This window comes from Oncorhynchus mykiss, chromosome 7 (assembly GCF_057628025.1).
Source record: "Oncorhynchus mykiss isolate SJ-2025 chromosome 7, ASM5762802v1, whole genome shotgun sequence".
In the NCBI taxonomy this organism is placed as follows: Eukaryota; Metazoa; Chordata; class Actinopteri; order Salmoniformes; family Salmonidae; genus Oncorhynchus; species Oncorhynchus mykiss.
The window spans coordinates 49,490,891-49,515,566 of NC_143028.1; the positions used below are offsets into that span (position 1 = coordinate 49,490,891).

Below are 24,676 nucleotides of genomic sequence, written 5' to 3' on the forward strand. Positions count from 1 at the left end.
TCATCACTCACTGATTTTTATTTTCCACCAGTCCATTTGGTGGGAACACCACTGGTGGGAAAATGCACAGATTTTCTTTATGCGGATTTTGGAATACTCCCAAGAAAATCTGTCGCCAATCGGATGGAAACCTAGCTAGTGTAGAAAGAGCACATTATCTGTTGTTCTTTAGAAAAATGTCATGACACTTTGTTTCCGTAGGACTTTCCTCGCATAAAAACTGTGGATGGAAACGTGGTTAGTGATTTCGTACCATTACATCTCAAATGTAATCACAGCTCTCATTTTACTGTTATGCAGTGACTGAGGTATTTCAAGTTCTCTCCATATGCCAGTGTATGTGACATTACCCTGAGCATCAAGCATACTGTACATGTCATATTTTACCACGACAGTATGTATTTAGATCAGGACATTATTGGTAAGGAATTGAATGAAGCACAGAATAATATACAAATGACTCTTACAGTTCACAGATACCCATATGAAAGGAAGACTGAATTGGCTTTGAAAAAACACAATTTAACAAAAACATGGATTCCTTCATGAAAACATGCATTTCCATGAGAATAAAGTGAGTGCTGTGCTGGCTCTCAGTAGGAGTTTGTTGCTCCAGCCTTGGTGTCCCTGGCCTGGTTGAAGGGGTTGGCTGAGCTGGTTGTCTGGTCCTGCTGGTCAATGGACTGGTAAGCATCTCTGTTTCGTGTTACACTGGGGAAGCCTGCTGTACAGAGATTAGACAAAAGGTCTTGAAAATAAAGTTACTGGTACAGTACATTATATCAAAGAAACCTGTTTCACTTCACTGACATTCATATCACGGTGACATACTATCACGCCAAATCCAGGATGGCAGCATGTCAAGTCGTTTGTCTGTGACTAGTAGATTTTAACATACTAATAACCTATTCATTTATGGTTGAGTAAATCCACAATTTCCTTGTTGTGTAGTGCAAACTATTTTGTTTTGCTGGTGTAAAGATTACAGGTCTCCCTCAACTCAGATACCCCCCCCCCCCCCCCCTCGCTATTTGCACTTATTTTCTTGAAGTTTACCAAAGTGACCCTATATCTGGCTGGCCTGAGTTCTTCCCTCAGCTTTCCCTCCACAGAGTGTCTCGTCCAAGCTGCTCCTCATCACTCCCCGCCTGGCTGTTAGAGGCAGCTCAACAATCCCCAACCCGTTTTCTCAAATCGACCCCCACACCCAATCTACTCACACACACACAATCACATACAGACTCATACATACACACTGTCCCTCTCTCCCCTTACCTTTCCTTGGCCTCCATTTCTTACATCTCTCAGAGAAAATGACTATTTTTGTGGTATTGCTTTGTGCATTCATTGACTTTACTGAACTCCGGAGAAAACGAACATTGTCGCTGGGTGAGTACATCTGACAATGTGCTCTCCCGTCCATTAGACATTTTGTCTGTGGGAACTCGCTCTTTTTCACTCCATCCACTCGTCCAAGTGCCGATGCATTTGTGGCATGATGTGAACAGTACGAACTTGTGTCACTACCAAAGTCTAATGTTTTTAAATGACTGTTTTGTATTGTCTGGAAACTCACTTGTAGAATTTGCTTGTAGTAGGTCTCTTAAAAAAGAGAAGCCGTGCAAGGTTATTAAATAGAGGTGCCTAGTTATTCTTCTTTTGTTAATGTAAGGTAACGTGCAACCTAACCCTGGCCCTGATATGCAATGTCTCCAAACCCCCTCTGATTTTAAAATCTAGATCTGGTTTTGGTATTTTTCATTTAAATGTACACAGCCTGTTAAAAATAGATGGGGTTGGGATTTGGGCTAAATCAACTGATGCTGATGTAATTGTATTTTCTGAAACCTGGCTCAGCAAGTCTGTTCTTTATATGGATATTTGTATAAATGGTTACAATGTGTATAGCACTAATTGAGTTAAGAAAGGTGGGGGTGTGGCTATATATGTAAAATACTAAATTCCTTGTAAGTGTGGCAAAGTCAAACTATTTGCAAACAGTTGGAATTTCTTGCTTTGAATATTAAGATTTCAAAGAGTCTCTCTAACTGTGATTGGCTGTTATAGACCCCCCTCTGCTCTCTCTAACTGTGATTGGCTGTGATGCATTTTCTTCTCTGATGCACCTTATGTCTAAACTTCTTTACAGTGAAATTATCTTGATTGGTGATCTCAACTGGTTGGTGTTGGTTAAAGTCGGTGTCTGATGATTTAAAAATGTTTTGTAATTACATGAATCTTACCCAGTTCATTAACTCGCCCAAATCTCAAATGTCCAGAGAAATGTACCCTGTGACTTGAGATTGACAAATGTTCCACAAATATTCTGCGGTTGATGTTTTTTGATTTAAGTGACCATTGTGCTGTTGTTGCTGTTAGAAATACGAATGTTCCTAAGACAAACCCACACTTTATTCGTAAGAGAAATTTGAAGAGTTTTAATGAGCAGGCTTTCTTTCATGATTTGTTTTATTTTGACTGGAACAAGATTGAGCTTATTCCTGATGTGGAAGCTGCCTGGAAATTCTTTCATTATGTTTTTTTCCAAATAGTAAACAAACATGTCCCATTCAGCAGGTTCAGGGTTAAAGGGCGGGATAATCCATGGTTTTCTTCTGAGCTGTCTTGTATTATTCACAAATGTAATCTTGCCTGGGCTAAAGCAAGGAAATCATGTTCTGATGCTGATTGGCTTCTTTTTAGGCAGTTACGAAACAAGTGTTCTTTTCTTCTCAGGGAGGCCAAGTCTGAATATTTATGTCCGTTACCAATGATAACCTGAATGACCCTAGAAAGTTTTGGAAGGCTATTAAGTCTATGTCTGGAAACAGTAATGTTAATGAATTACCGTCATGTGCATTGAAGGACTTTGTTGCTCTGTATTACAAAATTGAAATACTGAATTGTTTCAGTGAGCTCTTTGTATCATCTGGTAGGCTTTTTGATTCAGTGTCCTTTGTACAACCCTGTGTGGATGAACCAGCGAGGGCTGGTCAAACTTTTAGCTTTTTGCCATTCTCAGTGCAGGGGGTACACAAAGCCCTGAAATCCATAGATCAGAGAAAGCCTGCAGGTCCTGATCTTCTTGATCCCTGCTTTTTAAATCTTTCAGCTGACTTCATAGCTGAACCACTTAAATATGTTCAATCTAACCCTGGAATGTAATGAAATTCCAAAGATCTGGAAATCAGCATTTGTCCTATCACTTTTAAAAGGGGAATATCTAACTATTTGAAATAATTATAGGCCAATCTCAAAGCTGTTATCACTGGTGAAAATACTTGAAACCCTTGAGTGAACAGCTAAGAGTTATTATATACTTATCAATGTACAAAAAAAAAATCGGGCTTCAGGAAGACGCATAGCACAATTACAGCAGCCATGAAGGTTTTACATGATATCACTGAAGCCCCTGCAAAAAACAGCAGTCTCTCACTTTTTATTGATGTAAGGCTTTTGATACAGTTGATCATGCTATACTGAGAAAGAGATTGTTGAGTGTAGGTCTTTCAGAGCATGCAGTTGCATGGTTTGCTAACCATCTGTCTGATAGTGCACTCAATTTGATGGGCTCATGTCTGTTAGTAATGGTGTGCCCCAGGGCTCTGCACTTCGTCCCCTCTTATTCACTATTTATATACATAATTTAGACAAAAAGTACAACTTATAATACTGTTATTTATGGTTGTGCCTCATCTCTCACAAAAGCTTTCCAGAACTTGCAAACTGCTTTTTATACTGTTCAACATACCTTGTGTCAATTGAAGCTTATCCTCAATACTGACTAAACTAATGGTGTTTTCTAAAGCAAGAAAGGGACCTCTACCTTTCACCTATTACTACTTAGGGCAATGATATTAGTCTAAACCTTTAAAAATATCTTGGAATTTTAATTGATGACAGTCTCACTTTTAAACTGCATATTCAACAACTTACAAAAAAATTGAAGCTGAGATTTTATTTTAGGAATAAGGCCTGCTTTTCTTTTGAAGCTAGGAGGCGGCTAGTATCAGCTAAATTTATGCCTCTGGGGATATTTTATATAAGAATGCTTCCACTTAGTGTTTGATGATTACCATGGCGCATTGAGATTTATTTTAAACCGCAAAACTCTTACGGACCACTGCATTTTAAATACCAGGGTTGGCTGCCCTCCTCTAATCACTCGTAGGCTCAGTCACTGGTATACTTTTATTTACAAAAGTCATTTTGGGTTTACTACCATTGTATTCGGGCATTTTTATTGTTCCGAAATGTTGTGGGTACGCTCTTCATTCATAGGACTTAATCCTGCTAACTGTTTCAAATGTCCGAACTGAATTTGGTAAAAGGGCTTTTATGTACTCTGCGCCATCGGCTTGGAACGCCTTACAAAATAATTTTAAACTGGATAATTTTAAACTGGATGCCCTTCCTGGTTAAATAAGGTTTAAATAAAAATCACTTAAAAATGTTGATAATTTGAACTCAGGGCTTCTCAAGTTCTGGCTACATATTGATCAGCCGGTAGGACACATTTCTGGATATGGTCAATCAAATTATGCTTAATTGAATGCAATCTTTGAGCCTCAAATAAAAACGGTCAAATGTTCTATTACAGATTTAACATAAGCGAAAACATCAACTTCCATTTTGAGGAGGTTAAATGTTCCTTCAGAAAATGGCAAATTACATTTGATGAATTACATTGAATGAGATCAATCTGAAGGACTCACACACAAAATGGTATCGTGTCTCTGTGCTCAGATGAGCCACAGTCAATGAAGAAAAAAAATGGAATAGGACATCACCCAGGAGATAATGGACTGAATGTGTTTACACTGAAAACACTGTATATGAGCCCTACAAACACCACATCTCAAACAAACGTGTGGGGATAACCCTACCACAACAGGTTGCAGAATTCCCTCATGATGAAGCACTAGTGCATATTGAACAGTCCCCCAATCCTGGATGGTCACTCAGACAGAATACCAACGGCTGCCTAGAACCTTGATCAGAGCTTCAATGTAAAGCAATCAATTCTAATATAAGAGCCAACCTTGGCTTTCACAATATGGATATGAAAACCAGAGAACAAAAACACTGAGGCAAAACAAAGTTGGTCATTTTTACTTAAATATAATTTCTTAAAAATACAACTTAAAAAAAATGTTCTGCATGAATTAATTAGCATGGTAGTAGATATCCATAGACTCCCAGTCATTGCGCTAACACTAGTCAGCATTGGCTCATGAAACTACCTAACATCCTTCAATCTGGACACAGAGACAAAGTACTCAAAGTTGTGTTAAAATCTCCAATCATCTGTTTATGACCTAAAATGTTCAACTTATTCTTAGCTGTTTTGATAAATACAGGCACAGTCCACAACTGTATTGCTACTATTTTGTCTTACAAACACATAAAACAAACATCAAGCAAGAATATGTAAAAAATAATTGTCATAGAGTTTAGGGAGCAGTGATGACAGTTTCAGTATTTAGATAGGAAGGAGGGACATGTAGATGTGATGTGTGATTGGCAGAGGAATATGGATGGAAAGACATGAGTACAGAACACGGAACTATAGATTCTGCAGTCATGTAAAGGAGTGGACTGTCAGAAAATAGAAAAGTGAGGTAGGCCTGCAGCTCTTCAGCCCAGCGGTTTCCTTTACTTTGTGTGAGGGGAGGAGAGGATGGAGTGGAAGATGGAAGGAAAGGCATGATGAAAAAGGATGTAGCGGTAGCCAAAAAAAAGCACTGTCAGGCGTGGCGCAGTGGTTAAGGGCGCTGTACACAGAGATTCTGTGTTCGCGCCCAGGCTGTCGTAATCGGACGCGACCGGGAGGTCCGTGGGGCGACGCACAATTGACCTAGCATCGTCCGGGTTAGGGAGGGCTTGGCCGGAAGGGATGTCCTTGTCTCAGCGACTCCTGTGGCGGGCCAGGCGCAGTGAGCGCTAACCAAGGTTGCCAGGTGTACGGTGTTTCCTCCGACACATTGGTGCGGCTAGCTTCCGGGTTGGATGCGCGCTGTGTTAAGAAGCAGTGCGGCTTGGTTGGGTTGTGTATCGGAGGACGCATGACTTTCAACCTTTGTCTCTCCCGAGCCCGTACGGGAGTTGTAGCGATGAGACAAGACAGTAGCTACTAAAACAATATAGTCTATATGTCAGCACTATCCGTGGTGCAGCGACTGTCCACTGAGGTCTCTAAGTCTGAGGGGTCAGAGGGCAGCAGCACAGGGGAGACAAAACACAAACCGGGTCAGAACATAAAGACACCAAACAGACGAGGAGTTTCCACTCACAGACAGAAAGCTACAGACAACACTTAAATCACAAGCAGTGAGATAAGTGAAAAGGAAATAACCATGAGATGTTTGGGATGGGATGATGAAAATGGACAAACATCATATCAAATTCCATGTTATTTGTCACATGCTTCATAAACAGATGCAGACTAACAGTGAAATGCTTACTTACGGGCCCTTTTCAAAAATGCAGAGCGAAAAATGTAAGAAACAAAAGAAAATAAATAGGATTTTACAGGGGTTTGTGCCGACTTAATATTCTTGATGAAAGTGGAATAACTACCTTAAAAAGGTGTAATTCTAAAGCTATATCCGTACCCATTGGATGCAGTGATCACAATATAGTGGCTATATCCAGGAAAACCAAAGTTCCAACTGCTGGGCCTAAAATAGTCTATAAGAGATCATACAAAAGATTTTGCTGTGACTTATGTTGATTATGTAAAAAAAACATGTTGGTCTGATGTGATTAATGAGGAGCATCCAAATGCTGCACTTGATGAAATTGCTTCTTCCAATTATTAATAAACATGCACCTGTTAACTTCCAAAGGTATGGGGGGCAGCATTTTAACTTTTGGATAAATAGCGTGCCCAATTTCAACTTCCTGCTACTCGTGCCAAGAATATAAGATATGCATATTATTAGTAGATTTGGATAGAAAACACTGAAGTTTCTACAACTGTTTGAATCATGTCTGTGAGTATAACATAACTTATGTAGCAGGCAAAACCCAGAGGACTAACCGTTCAGATTTTTTTTGAGGTCACTGTCTATTCAATGGTTTCACTGGGAAACGATATTTCTTAGGCACTTGTTTTCAGTTCCTACCGCTTCCACTGGATGTCACCAGTCTTTGGAATTTGGTTGAGGTTATTCCTTTGTGCAATGAAGAAGTACGGCCATCTAGGAACTGGGTAACACTGTTGAGAGTGCGCAAGACTTGAAAAGTAGCGTTGGTTTGTTGTCTTCCTGTATTGAACACAGACCAGTCTTCAATTTGATTGATTATTAACGTTTAAAAATACCTAAAGTTGTATTACAAAAGTAAAGTTTGGCAAAGTTTGCAGGCAACTTTTGAGATATTTTGTAGTGACGTTGCGCAAATTGGAAGCTGTTTGTTTCTGGCTCAAACGTGCCAAATAAATGGACATTTTGGATATGTATGGACGGAATGAATCGAACAAAAGGACCAATTGTGATGTTTATGGGACATATTCGAGTGCCAACAAAAGAAGCTCAAAGGTAAGGCATGTTTTTGCCGCGCTGCATTTTCCCTGGCTTTTGGCCAGGTGGGACGCAAGCGTATAGACATTAAGAAGTTAAGAAACTGACTGTTAGAACTGTTAAGGCTCCATGGATTGATGAGGAATTGAAAAACTGTATGGTTGAAAAAGATGGGGCAAAAAGAGTGGCTAATAAGTCTGGCTGCACATCTGACTGGCTTACTGCAAATTGAGAAATTGTGACTAAACTTTATTATGAAGCCAAGACCAATGACAAAGAATGATGGGAAAAAACTTAAACTCCAAATTCAACTTTATTTTTTCATTGGCAAAGCGGGCAAACTTAAGCAGGAAATGCCCACAACGAACAGTGAGCAATTATATTCATGCATTAAAAAAACAAATAATGAAAGAAAGGCCGTGCAAGTTTTAACTTTGTAAAGTTAGTGTGGGAGAGGTAGAAAAAGTATTATCAATCAATAATGACAAACCTCCTGGCATTGACAACTTAGATGGAAAGCTACTGAGGATGGCAGCTGACTCTATAGCCACACCTATCTATCATATTTAAATCTGAGCCTAGAGGAAAGTCAAAGTTATTCCGCTACCCAAGAATGGTAAAGCAGCCTTTACTAGTTCTAACAGATGTCATGAAGTTGGCCTGGGGGTAGGTTTATGACAGTCATAAAGACCTCTTCCCCCCTTTTTCCTCTATCTACCCTACGGAGGTTACTTTTACAAACCCCTTGGTTAACATAGAGATTCTGGGAACATCAGAAGGTGTGGGGAAATGAACTATATTCTGGTAATCCGACCAATTGAACATATGCGGTGGTACTTAATGAATATGATGTCAGTTCGGTTGTCATCTGAGACATTCTCATCAATGATAAGATGACAAACTCTACAGTGGAAGGTCTACACATCAGAGTTATCGGATTCACATGGAATTGTTGTTCAATTTAAATGTTTGAATATGAAATTATTTGTGATAGGATGAAATGTGATTTTAGCTTCTGAAATGTGATTTTAGCTTCTAAAATGAGAGACTTGGGTTTTTATCAGGTTAGGGCACTGCTCAATCAGTGGCCCAGGGGACATGGGGGACATGGGCTATAAAACTTTTCAAACACACCCTCCTCTCCCTTCCTATATAAAGCCTTGACGACAATATAACCTCCTGTTCCAAGGATGTGGGGACGACGGTCCGATGTCAGAATGGTTCAGATAATAACTACAGAACGAAGCCAACATCAGCATAAGCTTTGGTTGCGAATGGTATGAACTTTGAACTCTCATTCACTACAGAAGTGATACCTCCTAGCCGTTGAGTTAGCAACAGCAGATGCAACAGATGGTTAGGAAGGAACAGACAGAGTATCCCGTCTATCACACAACGACGTTACTACAACGTATCCAATTGACAACCAGAGACATTCTTCAAAGGACAAAGGACTCGGTTGGACAACGCAGCCTTCCATCTACCACCAACCTACCGAAGCGCAGCTCAGAGTAAATATTTATTGCATTTTCCTTTTCCAAATGGGCGGTAATTTAGAATGCATAAGATACTGTATTTACAATAGCACAGCTTCGCCCTTTGTTCCTCAGACTTCCCGCTCTTTCACTCAAACCCAGGCCCTTTTCTTTTGTGTAACAAGCTGTCATATCTGTTCCGCCCGCCAGGGACGTTTTCCTTTATGACGTCATTTGTAATCAAGTTATGATTTAATTATGTGTAATTCTGTGTGATTAGTTAGGCATTTGGTAAATAAATAAAACTCAATTTTATATTGCTGATTCAACTTGTTAGCCAGGGTTTGTGCAGATAACCAAGAATTTACAACTTTCAGATGAGACTGAATTAAGATGACGATTAATATTGACTGCTATTGATGTAAAATATTACTAGGTCTTTAAGAGTTTATTCAGAAGATAACAGCTCTATATTATTTGGTGGTGCCCCGACTCTCGTTAATTACATTTACATGATTAGCTCAATCAGGTAATATTAAATACGGGAAAATGATTTTATAGAATAGCATGTCATATCACTAAATCCGGCATAGCCAAAGACACGACACAGAAGACCTCTAAGCTTGCTGCCAGCTCTTAGCAAACTGTTTGAAAAAAAAATGGTGTTTGACCAAATACAATGCTATTTTTCTGTAAACAAATTAACAACAGACTTTCAGCATGCTTATAGAGAAGGGCACTCAACATGTACTGTACTGACACAAATGACTGATGATTGGTTGAAAGAAATTGATAAGATTGTGGGAGCTGTACTGTTAGATTTCTGTGCAGCCTTTGATATCATTGATCATAACGAGTTATTGAAAAAACTTAAGTGCTACAGCTTTTCAACCTATGCTCTGAATACATGATATGGCAATCTAATATAACTCAAACTCTTTAATGAAAGCTTCTCTAATGTCAAACATGTGAAGTGTGTTGCATCGCAGGGCAGCTTTCCAGGCTCTCTACTCTTTTCTATTTTTACCAATGACCTGCCACTGTCATTAAACAAAGCGTGTGTGTCCATGTATGCTGATGATTCAACCATATAGGCATCAGCAACCACAGCTAATGAAGTCACTGAAACCCTCAAAGAGTTGCAGTCTGTTTTGGAATGGGTGGCTAGCAATAAACTGGTCCTGAACATCTCTAAAACTAAGAGCACTGTATTTAGTTCAAATCATTCCCTAAGCTCCAGACCTCAGCTGAATTGGGTAATGAATTGTGTGGCTGTTGAACCAGTTGAGGAGACCAAATTACTTGACAGTTTACAATGTAAAGTAAGGCCATGGTCAAAACATATTGATTCAATGGTTGTAAAGATGGGGAGATGTCTAGCCGTAATCAAGATATGCTCTGCTTTTTTTTTACACCACACTCCAAAAAGCAAGTTCTGCAGGCTCTAGTTCAGTATAATCTTGATTATTGTCCAGTTGTGTGGTCCAGTGCTGCAAGGAAAGACCTAGTTAAGCTGCAGCTGGCCCAGAACAGAGCAGCACGTCCTGATCTTCTTGTAATCAGAGGGCTGATATAAATTACTATTCATGCCAGTCTCTCTTGGCTAAGAGTTGAGGAGAGACTGACTTCATCACTTCTTTTTATGAGAAACATTAATGTGTTTAAAATGCCAAATTGTTTGCATAGTCAACTTATACACAGCTCTGACACAGACTTATCCCACCAGACATGCCAACAGGGGTCTTCTTATAGTCCCCAAATCCAGAACAAATTCAAGAAAGTATACAGTATTATATAAATCCCTTATTGCATGGAACTTCCATCTCAAATAAACAGCAAACCTGGTTTAAAAACAGATAAAGCAACACCTCGCGGCACAACACCTCTCCCCTATTCGACCTAGATAGTTTGTGTATGCACTGATATGTAGGCTAAGTGTGCCTTTAAAAAAAATGTATGTAGTTCTGTCCTTGAGCTGTTCTTATCTAATGATGTTCTGTATTGTTTCATGTGGACCCCAGGAAGAGTAGCTGCTGCTTTTGCAACAGCTAATGGGGATCCTAATACAATACTAAAATTACTAAGTACTTCCTCTGTTCTCATGTACATTAAGACATTTTGCACTTGAATGCTTATAGAAACACTGGTAAAAAGAAATTATACAGTCTAGTTTCTTCTCAGTAATATCAAAGGGCAAAGTAATGTGAGAGCTAAAACTTACGATTGCCAATCAAAATACTACAGTGAAACAAAATATAAATGCAACATGTAAAGTGTTGGTCCCATGTTTCATGAGCTTCCAAATGCACAAAAAGCATATTTCGCTCAAATTTGTTTACATCCCTGTTAGTGTACATTTCTCTTTTCCCAAGATAATCCACCCACCTGACAGATTAAGAAACCTTGTGCTGGGGACAATAAAAGGTCAAATCAAAATGTGCCGTTTTGTCACACAACACAATGACACAGATGCTCAAGTTGAGGGAGTGTGCAATTGGCATGCTGACTGCAGGAAGGTTCACCAGAGCTGTTTCTCTACCATAAAGCTGCACCCATGTCCGGCTTCTTCACCTGCTGGAGGGAGGGGGGGGGGTGCTGAGGAGTTTGTCTGTAATAAAGCCCTTTTGTATGGAAAAACTCATTCTGATTGGCTGGGCCTGGCTCCCCAGTGGGTGGGCCTATGCCCTCAAAGGCCCGTATATGGCTACACACCTGATCAGTCATGTGAAATCCATAGATTAGGGCCTAATTTATTTATTTTAAATTGACTGACTTCCTTATATGAACTGTATTTCAGCTAAATCTGAGATTGTTGCATTTATAATTTGTTCAGTATAGTAACTTCTGGTACTGTACAGTGCATTCGGAAAGTATTCAGACCCCTTGACTTTCTCCACATTGTTACAGCCTTATTCTAAAATTGATAAAATATTTGTTTTCCCTAATCAATCTAAACCATATCCCATAATGAAATAGCGAAAGCAGGTTTAGAAATAGCTTATTTACATAGGTATTCAGAACCTTTGATCATCTTTGAGATGTTTCTCAATTGATTGGACAAGATTTGAAAAAAAGGCACACACACACACCTGTCCCACAGTCGACAGTGCATGTCAGAGAATAAACCAAGACATGACGTCAAAGGAATTGTCCATAGAGCCCCGAGAAAGGATAGTGTCAAGGCACAGATCTGGGGGAGGGTTATATATTATATATATATATATATATATATATATATATATATATATATATATATATATATATATATATATATATATATATATATATAGTGCCTTGCGAAAGTATTCGGCCCCCTTGAACTTTGCGACCTTTTGCCACATTTCAGGCTTCAAACATAAATATATAAAACTGTATTTTTTTGTGAAGAATCAACAACAAGTGGGACACAATCATGAAGTGGAACGACATTTATTGGATATTTCAAACTTTTTTAACAAATCAAAAGCTGAAAAATTGGGCGTGCAAAATTATTCAGCCCCCTTAAGTTAATACTTTGTAGCGCCACCTTTTGCTGCGATTACAGCTGTAAGTCAGCTGTAAGTCGCTTGGGGTATGTCTCTATCAGTTTTGCACATTGAGAGACTGAATTTTTTTCCCATTCCTCCTTGCAAAACAGCTCGAGCTCAGTGAGGTTAGATGGAGAGCATTTGTGAACAGCAGTTTTCAGTTCTTTCCACAGATTCTCGATTGGATTCAGGTCTGGACTTTGACTTGGCCATTCTAACACCTGGATATGTTTATTTTTGAACCATTCCATTGTAGATTTTGCTTTATGTTTTGGATCATTGTCTTGTTGGAAGACAAATCTACGTCCCAGTCTCAGGTCTTTTGCAGACTCCATCAGGTTCTTACAGAATGGTCCTGTATTTGGCTCCATCCATCTTCCCATCAATTTTAACCATCTTCCCTGTCCCTGCTGAAGAAAAGCAGGCCCAAACTATGATGCTGCCACCACCATGTTTGACAGTGGGGATGGTGTGTTCAGCTGTTTTGCTTTTACGCCAAACATAACGTTTTGCATTGTTGCCAAAAAGTTCCATTTTGGTTTCATCTGACCAGAGCACCGTCTTCCACATGTTTGGTGTGTCTCCCAGGTGGCTTGTGGCAAACTTTAAACGACACTTTTTATGGATATCTTTAAGAAATGGCTTTCTTCTTGCCACTCTTCCATAAAGGCCAGATTTGTGCAATATACGACTGATTGTTGTCCTATGGACAGAGTCACCCACCTCAGCTGTAGATCTCTGCAGTTCATCCAGAGTGATCATGGGCCTCTTGGCTGCATCTCTGATCAGTCTTCTCCTTGTATGAGCTGAAAGTTTAGAGGGACGGCCAGGTCTTGGTAGATTTGCAGTGGTCTGATACTCCTTCCATTTCAATATTATCGCTTGCACAGTGCTCCTTGGGATGTTTAAAGCTTGGGAAATCTTTTTGTATCCAAATCCGGCTTTAAACTTCTTCACAACAGTATCTCGGACCTGCCTGGTGTGTTCCTTGTTCTTCATGATGCTCTCTGCGCTTTTAACGGACCTCTGAGACTATCCCAGTGCAGGTGCATTTATACGGAGACTTGATTACACACAGGTGGATTGTATTTATCATCATTAGTCATTTAGGTCAACATTGGATCATTCAGAGATCCTCACTGAACTTCTGGAGAGAGTTTGCTGCACTGAAAGTAAAGGGGCTGAATAATTTTGCACGCCCAATTTTTCAGTTTTTGATTTGTTAAAAAAGTTTGAAATATCCAATAAATGTCGTTCCACTTCATGATTGTGTCCCACTTGTTGTTGATTCTTCACAAAAAAATACAGTTTTATATCTTTATGTTTGAAGCCTGAAATGTGGCAAAAGGTCGCAAAGTTCAAGGGGGCCGAATACTTTCGCAAGGCACTGTATATATATATATACATACATATACATACACACACTTCAGCATTGAAAGTCCCCAAGAACACAGTGGCCTCCATCATTCTTAAATGGAAATAGTTTGGAACCACCAAGACTCTTCCTAGAGCTGGCCACCCAGCCAAACTGAGCAATCAGGGGAGAAGGGCCTTGGTCAGGGAGGTGGCCAAGAACCCAAATTGTCACTGACAGAGCTCCAGAGTTCCTCTGTGGAGATGGGAGATCCTTCCAGAAAGACAACCATCTCTGCAGCACTCCACCAATCAGGACTTTATGGTAGAGTGGCCAGACAGAAGCCACTCCTCAGTAAAAGGCACATGACAGCCCGATTAGGTGCTTTTTTAGCAAACTCCAAAGACTCTCAGACCACGAGAAACACAATTCTCTGGTCGGATGAAATCAAAATTGAACTCTTTGGCCTAAATACAAAGCGTCACGTCTGGAGGAAACCTGCCATCATTATTACGGTGAAGCATGTTGGTGGCAGCATCATACTGTGGGGATGTTTTTCAGAGTCAGGGACTGGGATATCGCAGGAAAGATTAACGGAGCAAAGTACAGAGATCTTTAATGAAAACCTGCCCCAGAGCACTCAGGACCTCAGACTGGGGCGAAGGTTCACCTTCAAAATAGGACAAGGACCCTAAGCATGCAGCCAAGACAATGCAGGAGTGCTAATTTCTTTTTGAACTGTTTTTGCTTTGTCATTATGGTGTATTGTGTGTAGATTGAGGAGGAAAAAAAACAATTTAACATAACGAAATGTGGAAAAGGTCAAGGGGTCGGAATACTTTCCAAATGCACTGTAACTCTACCTCTTGTACTGCAGTTGCAGTCGGTGCCATTTAAGATTAGGGATGACAATATTTTTTTTTAATGAGCATGGCCTTATTTCTATTACAGCATATCGATTGACCGTCATTCATATTCCATTCATCCAGCTCAATGCAACATCAATAGGCTACTGATACTCAAATTGTTGCGTGAGGTTGCTACAACCTAGCCTATGAATACAAGTTTACAATGTAGGTTGAGAGAAATGTAGTAATCAAGGTGACAGACACATTCAATACCCCCTTGCACACTCGTCTGCATCTAGCTGACACACCAGTTGCGGACAGGTGTACAAAATCAAGCACACAGCCATGCAATATCAAAAGACAAACATTGGCAGTAGAATGGCCTTACTGAAGAGCTCAGTGACTTTCAATGTGGCACCATCATAGGATGCCACCTTTCCAACAAGTCAGTTCAACACATTTCTGCCCTGGTCAACTATAAGTGCTGTTATTGTGAAGTGGAAATGTCTAGGAGCAACAACGTCTCAGCTGCGAAGTGGTAGGCCACACAAGCTCACAGAACAGGACAGCAGAGTGCTGAAGCCCGTAGTGTGTAAAAATGGTCTGTCCTCGGTTGCAACACTCACGAGTTCCAAACTGCCTCTGGAAGCAACGTCAGCACAATAACTATTCGTCGGGAGCTTCATGAAATTAGTTTCCATGGCCGAGCAGCCGCACAAAAACCTAAGATAGACACGTGTCGGGCTGGAGTGGTGTAAGGCTCGCATTCATTGGACTCTGGAGCAGTGAAAACACGTTCTCTGGAGTAATGAATCACGCTTCACCACCTGGCAGTCCGATGGACGAAGCGGAGTTTAGCGGATGCCCGAAGAACGCTACCTGCCCAAATGCACAGTGCCAACTGTAAAGTTTGGTGGAGGAGGAATAATGGTCTGGGGCTGTTCATTGTTCAAGCTAGGCACCTTAGTTCCAGTGAAGGGAATTCTTAACACTACAGCATACAATAGACATTGTCAATGATTCTGTGCTTCCAACTTTGTGGCAACAGTTTGGGAAGGCCATTTCCTGTTTCAGCATGACAATGGCCAATGTACAAAGCGAGGTCCATGCAGAAATGGTTTGTTGAGATTGTGTGGAAGAACTTGACTGGCCTGCTGCACAGAGCCCTGATCTCAACCCCATCAAACATCTTTGGGATGAATTGGAACGCCGACTGCGAGCCAGGCCTAATCGCCCAACATAAGTGCCCGAACGTACTAATACTCGTGGCTGAATGGAAGCAAGTCCCTGCAGCAATGTTCCAACATCTAGTGGAAAGCCTTCCCAGAAGAGTGGAGGCTGTTATCGCAGCAAAAGGGGACCAACTCCATATTAATGCCCATGATTTTGGAATGAGATGTTCGAAGAGCAGGTGTCCACATACTTTTGTTCATGTAGCGTAGCTACTAGAACTAACACATTTGTAAACACGCTACAATAATGCAATACAGTGTACAGCAAGAAGTTTATTAGTTACACAGGCAGGCCCGTTGCAATAATTGAATAAAACCAAAAGCTTACCTTGACTTGAAAGAGTTCCAGTGTTGGATAGCCTTAGCCAAACAGCTAGCATAGCATCCCTCGCTGTTTGAACCAAGTGTTTGAGTAGGCTAAACTAGCTAGCAGCATTCGCTAGCTAAGTGAAAAACTATATATATATATATATAAAAATTAGCTCGCCTTTTCTCTTGCTTCTTCATTTTTGAAAATTCTTTTTTTTAAATGCATTTGTCCAAAACTGTTCAACGATTGTGCTTCGCTCTCTCTGAGTCAACTACTCACCACATTTTATGCACTGCAGTGCTAGCTAGCTATGTTTTCAGTACTAGATTCATTATCTGATCCTTTGATTGCGTGGACAACTCTTCAGTTCATGCTGCAAGAGCTCTGATTAGGTTGTAGGACGTCCTCCGGAAGTCATCATAATTACAGTGCAAGTCTATGGAAGGGGTTGAGAACCATAAGTCTCCTAGGTTTTGTATTGACGTCAATGTACCCAGAGGACAAAAACTAGCTGTCCTCTGGCTACACCATGGCGCTACCCCAGAGAATGCTGTTGAGGCTACTGTAGACCATTCCAAAACAGTGCATTTTAATCCATTATCTGGTGAGATGTACATATACTTAGTATAGTTTTACCTAAAAAGGCTAACTTTAATGTTTCATTACTTTTGTGGACATTCACTGAGGATCGTCCTCTGAGGAGCCTCCACTGATATACTGTACTTACATGTATCAGCGTTAAATGTTTTAATAGACACACACCTTGTTGCACTGTATTTGTTTGAATTGAGATCGGATTATTTTGCTAATCAATTATATTATGTAACCAAGCTACAAAGGCATAGCTCTTCTCTAACTGGTCCACTAGTTAGTAGGTGTATCATGTGCATTTGTCTTGTGACTGTCTCTGTAACTCAATTAGCTTGACTCTGGTTTAATCTGCCTGTGCTCTACAATTCTCTCATGGCCAACGACATGAAACAACCCAGGCAAGGGCACAGCCTTGAGAAAGTTATTTCCTCTCTACAACACCTTGGCACTAGGATGGTATCTGACTGAAGCACATGCATCACACCCTGCTTCGGACTTTGTCGAGATCAGTTCAGGGTTAATCCTTTGTGTGAGACTAGTTGTACAAACCTCCAAACCTTATTTTTAACACTTGAAGCTACAGTAACTAGCTTTACTGTAAGCTAATGGTTCACACTTGCTGCCTCTACTCACACCAAGTCATACTCACCAAAGTTGAAGTTGTAATCTCCTCCACGCTCTCTGTACATTTGGTAGATGATGAAGCAGGAGACAGGCTTGAGTAGCAGGCCCAGGATTGCCATGCCCGCACTGAAGCGGAATGTGTCCCGGTTCCTCTCAGATAGACCCTCAGGCAGCAGGTAGTAGATCCCAAAATGGATGATGTCTGTCAGTATCGTCACTGCAATACCAATCAGAAACTGGAAGAAAAACACAGATGGAAATACAAGACAAATATGTATTAGAGCCAGATGAGGTAGGATGATTCTTATTGATAGCATGTCTGGAACAGCAACACCAAGGAGTAGATATACTTCAAAACTAACACATAAGACTCCTTTGTCCAGGGCCCAATGAAATAGAATGGATAGAGTGACTCTACTGTTGGCTGTTGTCTCAGTACATGAGTAAGAGTGATTCACCATAAGTACAGCATCAGTGGAGTCCCTCTGAGCGATGGCCCACACACCCAGAGCCAGGACACTGAAGTTACCCCAGGCATAAGAGGGGGGCAGCCAGGCCATACAACCCCTAGGAACCACACACACACACGCACTTGCATATCCTTCCAAATGTTTTCAGTATACACTACCCAGCTAGCACAGTGGATCTGGGCCGATTCCGGCTGAGAGTCGGGCCACTCCGCCGACATCATGTGGCCCAAGTTTGGGCTGCCTTCGGCAGTATTACTTATGGCTAGGATGTGAGGATAGAGCTCAGGCCGATTCCGGTGTGAGTTATCTGGCCCAAACGTATTACGTGGGGCTCGGGCCGATTGTGCCTGCTCTCCGGCAGATGATTACACGGGCTGCTTTATATAATTAACATTTCATTATTTCATTGTATTTCTGTGATCCAAAAATTAAATTAACATTTAAATTAAATTCTTTAAGAGTTCTGTTTATGTAGTATTTTGATACTTTGTGCAAATTGATAAGCATTAAAAAGTGGTGCAGTGGTAGCGAGTGGCACCAGTGCCGAGTGGCACAGCGGTCTAAGACACTGCGTTACTACAGATGCTGGTTTGATACCCGTGCCGGCTGTGACCGGGAGACCCATGAGCCGATGCACAATTGCCAGGCGCATGCACGCAGACACGGTCGGCTCTCGACCTTCGCCTCCCCCGATGGGACAAGACAATTGGATGAGACGAAAAGGGGGTCATTTTTTTTATTAAATTACTTTTATTTGTGGATGGGTCAAATTTGTATGTATAAAATATATAATAGTAATATCTAAAATGACAAATGGGGTAATGTTGTATGCATTTATTTCAAGCGGCATTGGGCCGCTTCTGGGGGGATTCTGGTAAGATGCTGGCAAAGTCGGCTGAATTCCGGTAGACAGAAACATCCCAATGTACTTGGGTTGATTCTGGGCAGTCATTCATTTTGATTCCCGGGCCGAGTCCAACACCCGATTCCAGGTCGATTCAATCAGTTCTTCCCCCCCAGAAGAGGGCCGCTTCCTCATTGCTAGCTCTGTCTCTAAAAGAGTAGGCCTAAATATAATTATCCAGATTGACAATTTTAATTGACTGGAGGCAATGCATGTAGGTGAGAAGTGGTCCATACAATGTAGGCCTGCAATTAAGGACAGCCTTGTGTGACTGACTAACTATATTAGGTTTTCATGCAGGGCATTATGTTTGTGCAGCCACCCATTGAGAAAACACAACACAAGTGAAGCATGCAGAGTAGACCACTTTCCTCAGTTGGAGAGGACAACAAGAGAAATTCCACAGATGTATGAAAAAGTTTAAAAAACCCTTGAGGAGCCAACCCATCCACTTACCAGACGGTCAGAAGCCAGTGCACCAGTACTATGGCCTGTGGGGACAATTATTTTTTTAATTACATAATATTAAAACAATTGTATTCTCAGTGAAAGGGAGTCTGCCTGCAGTCAACTCCACTTTGATTATTGCCTGACATTTCATTCAACGATCAGTGACTCACAATAAATAAAGAATTTGAAATGATTGGAAACGTATAACCAGGGACTCAGCCATTTCAAATCCAAATCACGTTTTATTTTTCACATGCACCAAACACAACGGGTGTAGACTTCAACATGAAATGCTTGCTTACCAGCTTTTCCCAACGATGTAGAGTAAAACAAATAAAAAATAATAGTTACACTGAGGAATAAAATGTCACGCATTATACAAGGGAGAATATTGTTACACTTGTTGCTATTTTGTACTCTACAATAACGGCATGGCTTGTGTTCCTGTAACATTGTGGACGATACAACGTAACTCTCGTGTAGATCGTTTTAGAACAGCGTAAATACAGTGAGCATTGTAAATATGTAAACAACCGACTTTACCTTGAGGTTTATGGCAGGAATTTCCATAATTTCAGGCCAATACGGATGTAGTTAGGCCCCCTTCGGTTTTTGAGGATTTCATAAATAATTGTTAAACTTCACACTCAAAACTTCTCAATACCTCCTAACCGGGAAAGAAACACAACCCATGTGACAACAGCCTGACTCCTTTCACGTGACCCTTAATATCCGTCTCCTCTCTTCACCTTATTTCATATTTGCAAAAAACACGTGAGCATCTGCCGTTGGTGGTCTTGGTCACCATTCTGTAAATCAATTATCATAAACATTAGACCATGTATTTATTCGAATGTGGGCAAACCTGTTCACATCCAAACACACAAACTATATTATAGGCATTCTGGTTGAACTGGTTAAGGTGGCCACTTTTCATACATGTCACATACACAAGTTGAATATCCTGTGGTCCAATAAGTCTATAGATGGATGTTCCAGGAAGGATGACAAGTATTTCTGCTGATTTTCTTCTCCACTATCTCCCACCCATGTGTCTACTGTGGGTTTGCACTTCCCTCTGCAGCAGTGGTGGAAAAAGTACCCAATTGTGATACTTGAGTAAAAGTACAGATCCCTTAATAGAAAGTTACTCAAGTTAAAGTCAGCCATCAAAATACTTATTAAGTAAAAAGTAAAAAGTCTAAAAGTATTTAGTTCTAAATGCTACCGGTCAAATGTTTTAGAACACCTACTCATTCAAGGATTTTTCTTTATTTTTTACTATTTTCTACATTGTAAAATAATAGTGAAGACATCAAAACTATGAAATAACACATATGGAATCATATAGTAACCAAAAAAGTGTTAAACAAATCAGTAAATGTTTTGTATTTGAGAGTCTTCAAAGTAGCCACCCTTTGCCTTGATGATAGCTTTGCACACTCTTGGCATTATCTCAAGCAGCTTCATGAGGTAGTCACCTGGAATGCATTTCAATTAACAGGTGTGCCTTGTTAAAAGTTAATTTGTGTAATTTATTTCCTTCTTAATGCGTTTGAGCCAATCATTTGTGTTGTGACAAGGTAGGGGTGGTATACAGAAGATAGCCCTATTTGGTAAAAGACCAAGCCCTTATTATGACAAGAACCGTTCAAATAAGCAAAGAGAAACAACAGTCCATCATTACTTTAAGACATGAAGGTCAGTCAATATGGAACATTTCAAGAACTTTTAATGTTTCTTCAAGTGCAGTCGCAAAAACCATCAAGCGCTATGATGAAACTGGCTCTCATGAAGACTGCCACAGGAATGGAAGACCCAGAGTTACCTCTGCTGCAGAGGATGAGTTCATTAGAGTTACCAGCCTCAGAAATTGCAGCCCAAATAAATGCTTCACAGAGTTCAAGTAACAGACACATCTCAACATCAACTGTTCAGAGAATACTGTGTGAATCAGGATTCATGGTTGAATTGCTGCAAAGAAACCACTACTAAAGGACACCAATAAGAAGAAGAGAATTGCTTCGTCCAAGAAACACGACATTAGACATTAGACCGGTGGAAATTTGTCCTTTGGTCTGTAGTCCAAATTTGAGATTTTTGGTTCCAACTGCCGTGTCTTTGTGAGATGTGGTGTGGGTGACCGGATGATCTCCGCATCTGTATTTCCAACCGTAAAGCATGCAAGGAGGATGTGTTATGGTGTGGGTGGGGGTGCTTTTCTGGTGACACTGTTTGTGATTTATTTAGAATTCAAAGCATACTTAACCAGCATGGCTACCACATTACTCTGCAGCAATATGCCATCCCATCTGGTTTGCGCTGAATGGTACTATCATTTGTTTTTCAACTGGGCAATGACCCAACACACCTCCAGGCTGCGAAAGGGCTATTTGACCAAGAAGGCGAGTGATGGAGTGCTGCATCAGATTATCTGGCCTCCACAATCCCCCACCTCAACCAAATTGAGATGGTTTGGGATGACTCGGGCAGCAGTGTGAAGGAAAAGCAGCCAACGAGTGCTCAGCATATGTGAGAACTCCTTCAAGACTATTGGAAAAGCATTCCAGGTGAAGCTGGTTGAGAGAATGCCAAGCGTGTGCAAATCTGTCATCAAGGCAAAGGGTGGCTATTTGAAGAATCTCAAATACAAAATATATTTTGATTCGCTTAACAATTTTTTGGTTACTTGCATGATTCCATATGTGTTTTTTCATAGTTTTGAGGTCTTCACTATTATTCTATGTATTCCACTATGTAGAAAATAGTAAAAATAAAGAAAAACCCTTGAATGAGTAGGTTTTCTAAAACTTTTGACCAGTAGTGTACTTAAGTATCAAAAGTAAATGGAATTGCTCAAATATACCTAAGTATCAAAAGTAAAAGTATAAATAATTTCAAATGTCTTATATTAAGCAAAACAGATGGCATCATTTTCTTGTTTTAAAATTTTACAGATTTCCAGGGGCACACTCAAACACTCAGACATAATTTACAAATAATGCTTTTGTGTTTAGTGAGTCCGCCAGATCAGAGGCAGTAGGGATGCCCACATGTTCTCTTGATAAGTGTGTGAATTGGACCATTTTTCTCTCCTGCTAAGTGTTAAAAATTGAACGAGTACTTTTGGTGTGAGGGAAAATAGATGGAGTAAAAATTATTATTTTCTTTAGGAATGTAGTGAAGTGAGAGTAAAAGTAGTCAAAATAGTAAAGTACAGTCGTGGCCAAATGTTTTGAGAATGACAAATATTAATTTCGACAAAGTTTGCTGCTTCAGTGTCTTTAGATATTTTTGTCAGATGTTACTACGGAATACTGAATTATAATTACAAGCATTTCATAAGTGTCAAAGGCTTTTATTGACAATTACATGAAGTTGATGCAAAGAGTCAATATTTGCAGTGTTGACCCTTCTTTTTCAAGACCTCTGCAATCCGCCCTGGCATTCTGTCAATTAACTTCTGAGTCACATCCTGACTAATGGCAGCCCATTCTTGCATAATCAATGCTTGGAGTTTGTCAAGATTTGTGGGTTTTTGTTTGTCCACCCGCCGCTTAGTTATCCCCTAGTTATCACTTTTGCCTTATGGCAAGGTGCTGGAAAAGGCATTGTTCGTCACCAAACTGTTCCTGGATGGTTGGGAGACGTTGCTCTCGGGGTATGTGTTGGTAACATTCTTTATTTGTAGCTGTGTTCTTAGGCAAAATTGTGATTGAGCCCACTCCCTTGGCTGAGAAGCAACCCCACACATGAATGGTCTCAGGATGCTTTACTGTTGGCATGACACAGGACTGATGGTAGCGCTCACCTTGTCTTCTCCGGACAAGCTTTTTTCCGGATACCCCAAATAATCGGAAAGGGGATTCATCAGAGATAATGACTTTACCCCAGTCCTCAGCAGTCCAATCCCTGTACCTTTTGCAGAATATCTATTGTTTTTCCTGGAGAGAAGTGGCTTCTATGCTGCCCTTCTTGACACCAGGCCATCCTCCAAAAGTCTTCGCCTCACTGTGCGTGCAGATGCACTCACACCTGCCTGCTGCCATTCCTGAGCAAGCTCTGTACTGGTGGTGCCCGATCCCGCAGCTGAATCAACTTTAGGAGACGGTCCTGGCGCTTGCTGGACTTTCTTGGGTGCCCTGAAGCCTTCTTCACAACAATTGAACCGCTCTCCTTGAAGTTCTTGATGATCTGATAAATGGTTGATTTAGGTGCAATCTTACTGGCAGCAATATCCTTGCCTGTGAAGCCCGTTTTGTGCAAAGCAATGATGACGGCACATGTTTCCATGCAGGTAACCATGCCTGACAGAGGAAGAACAATGATTCCAAGCACCACCCTCCTTTTGAAGCTTCCAGTCTGTTATGTGAACTCAATCAGCATGACAGAGTGATCTCCAGCCTTGACCTTGTCAACACTCACACCTGTGTTAACGAGAGAATCACTGACATGATGTCAGCTGGTCCTTTTGTGGCAGGGCTGAAATGCAGTGGAAATGTTTTGGGGGGATTCAGTTCATTTGCATGGCAAAGAGGGACTTTGTAATTAATTGCAATTCATCTGATCACTCTTCATAACATTCTGGATTATATGCAAATTGCCATCATACAAACTGAGGCAGCAGACTTTGTGAAAATTAATATTTGTGTCATTCTCAAAACTTTTGGCCACGACTGTACAGATACCCCAAAAACTACTTAAGTAGTACTTTGAAGTATTTTTATTTAAGTACTTTACACCACTGCTCTAAAATGATGAGCTGACAATCATATTACATCTCCTATCATTTCCTCTTCCGACAGACATAAAACCTCTCTCACTGACTGAGGGGATCTGTCTAATAACATATATATCCCGTGTTAAGAAAATACTGTCTGTCAGAACAGCATATGCTTCAGAGAATTGCTAATGTATCACATCTCTCTGTAACTCACCTTAAATGGTTGCTTGATGGACAGTTTGTCATGTTCCTTTGAAATCAAAACTCTGATGCAGATAAGAAACTTTACTGTGTAAAGTATATCATATACATGACACCCTGTTATGTACTGTATCTACAGGTGCATCTTTACTATTAACTCAATTATAATCAAAGTCTCAGTCAGTGTGTGAGCTAGGACTGTGATTTGTAGTAGTATAAATTAAACATGATTTTTAACATACATTGACTGTACATTCTAGTAGACACATCTCATAGATTGAAGTGAAAGGCTTTCCAAATGTGGCCATGTATAGCCCACACTTTTCTGATTGGCCGGATATCCTTGAGGGGACTTTGGAGGGGGGATGGAGAGAGAGAGAGGGAGCCAAATCAATCACCAGAATTTAATAGAATTGGAAAACAAGTGACCATTTTTTTGTTGTC

At 40.5% G+C, this 24,676-nt stretch overlaps 1 protein-coding gene across 1 annotated transcript; it reads right to left on the reverse strand.

Moving 5' to 3' along the window:
• Positions 1 to 20,003, reverse strand: LOC110528008 (type-1 angiotensin II receptor-associated protein-like). Its single transcript, XM_090241220.1, has 5 exons — positions 19,852 to 20,003; positions 19,315 to 19,349; positions 17,943 to 18,051; positions 17,510 to 17,720; positions 1 to 724 (listed from the first exon to the last, which is right to left on the reverse strand). The coding sequence occupies exons 1-5, from the start codon at positions 19,876 to 19,878 to the stop codon at positions 594 to 596; spliced, it is 513 nt and encodes a 170-aa protein (XP_090097346.1). The 5' UTR covers positions 19,879 to 20,003; the 3' UTR covers positions 1 to 593.
• Between the last annotated feature and the right edge of the window lie 4,673 nt (positions 20,004 to 24,676).

Bases quoted from the DNA above. Each gene is read 5' to 3' on its own strand.
- LOC110528008 (XM_090241220.1), bottom strand. From the start codon at position 19,878: ATGGAAATTCCTGCCATAAACCTCAAG. The intron at 18,052-19,314 runs GTAAGTGGATGG...TGTGGTTCCTAG, and splicing joins CACTGGCTTCTGACCGTCTG to GGGTTGTATGGCCTGGCTGC. The intron at 17,721-17,942 runs GTGAATCACTCT...TTTTTCTTCCAG, and splicing joins CCACTGATGCTGTACTTATG to TTTCTGATTGGTATTGCAGT.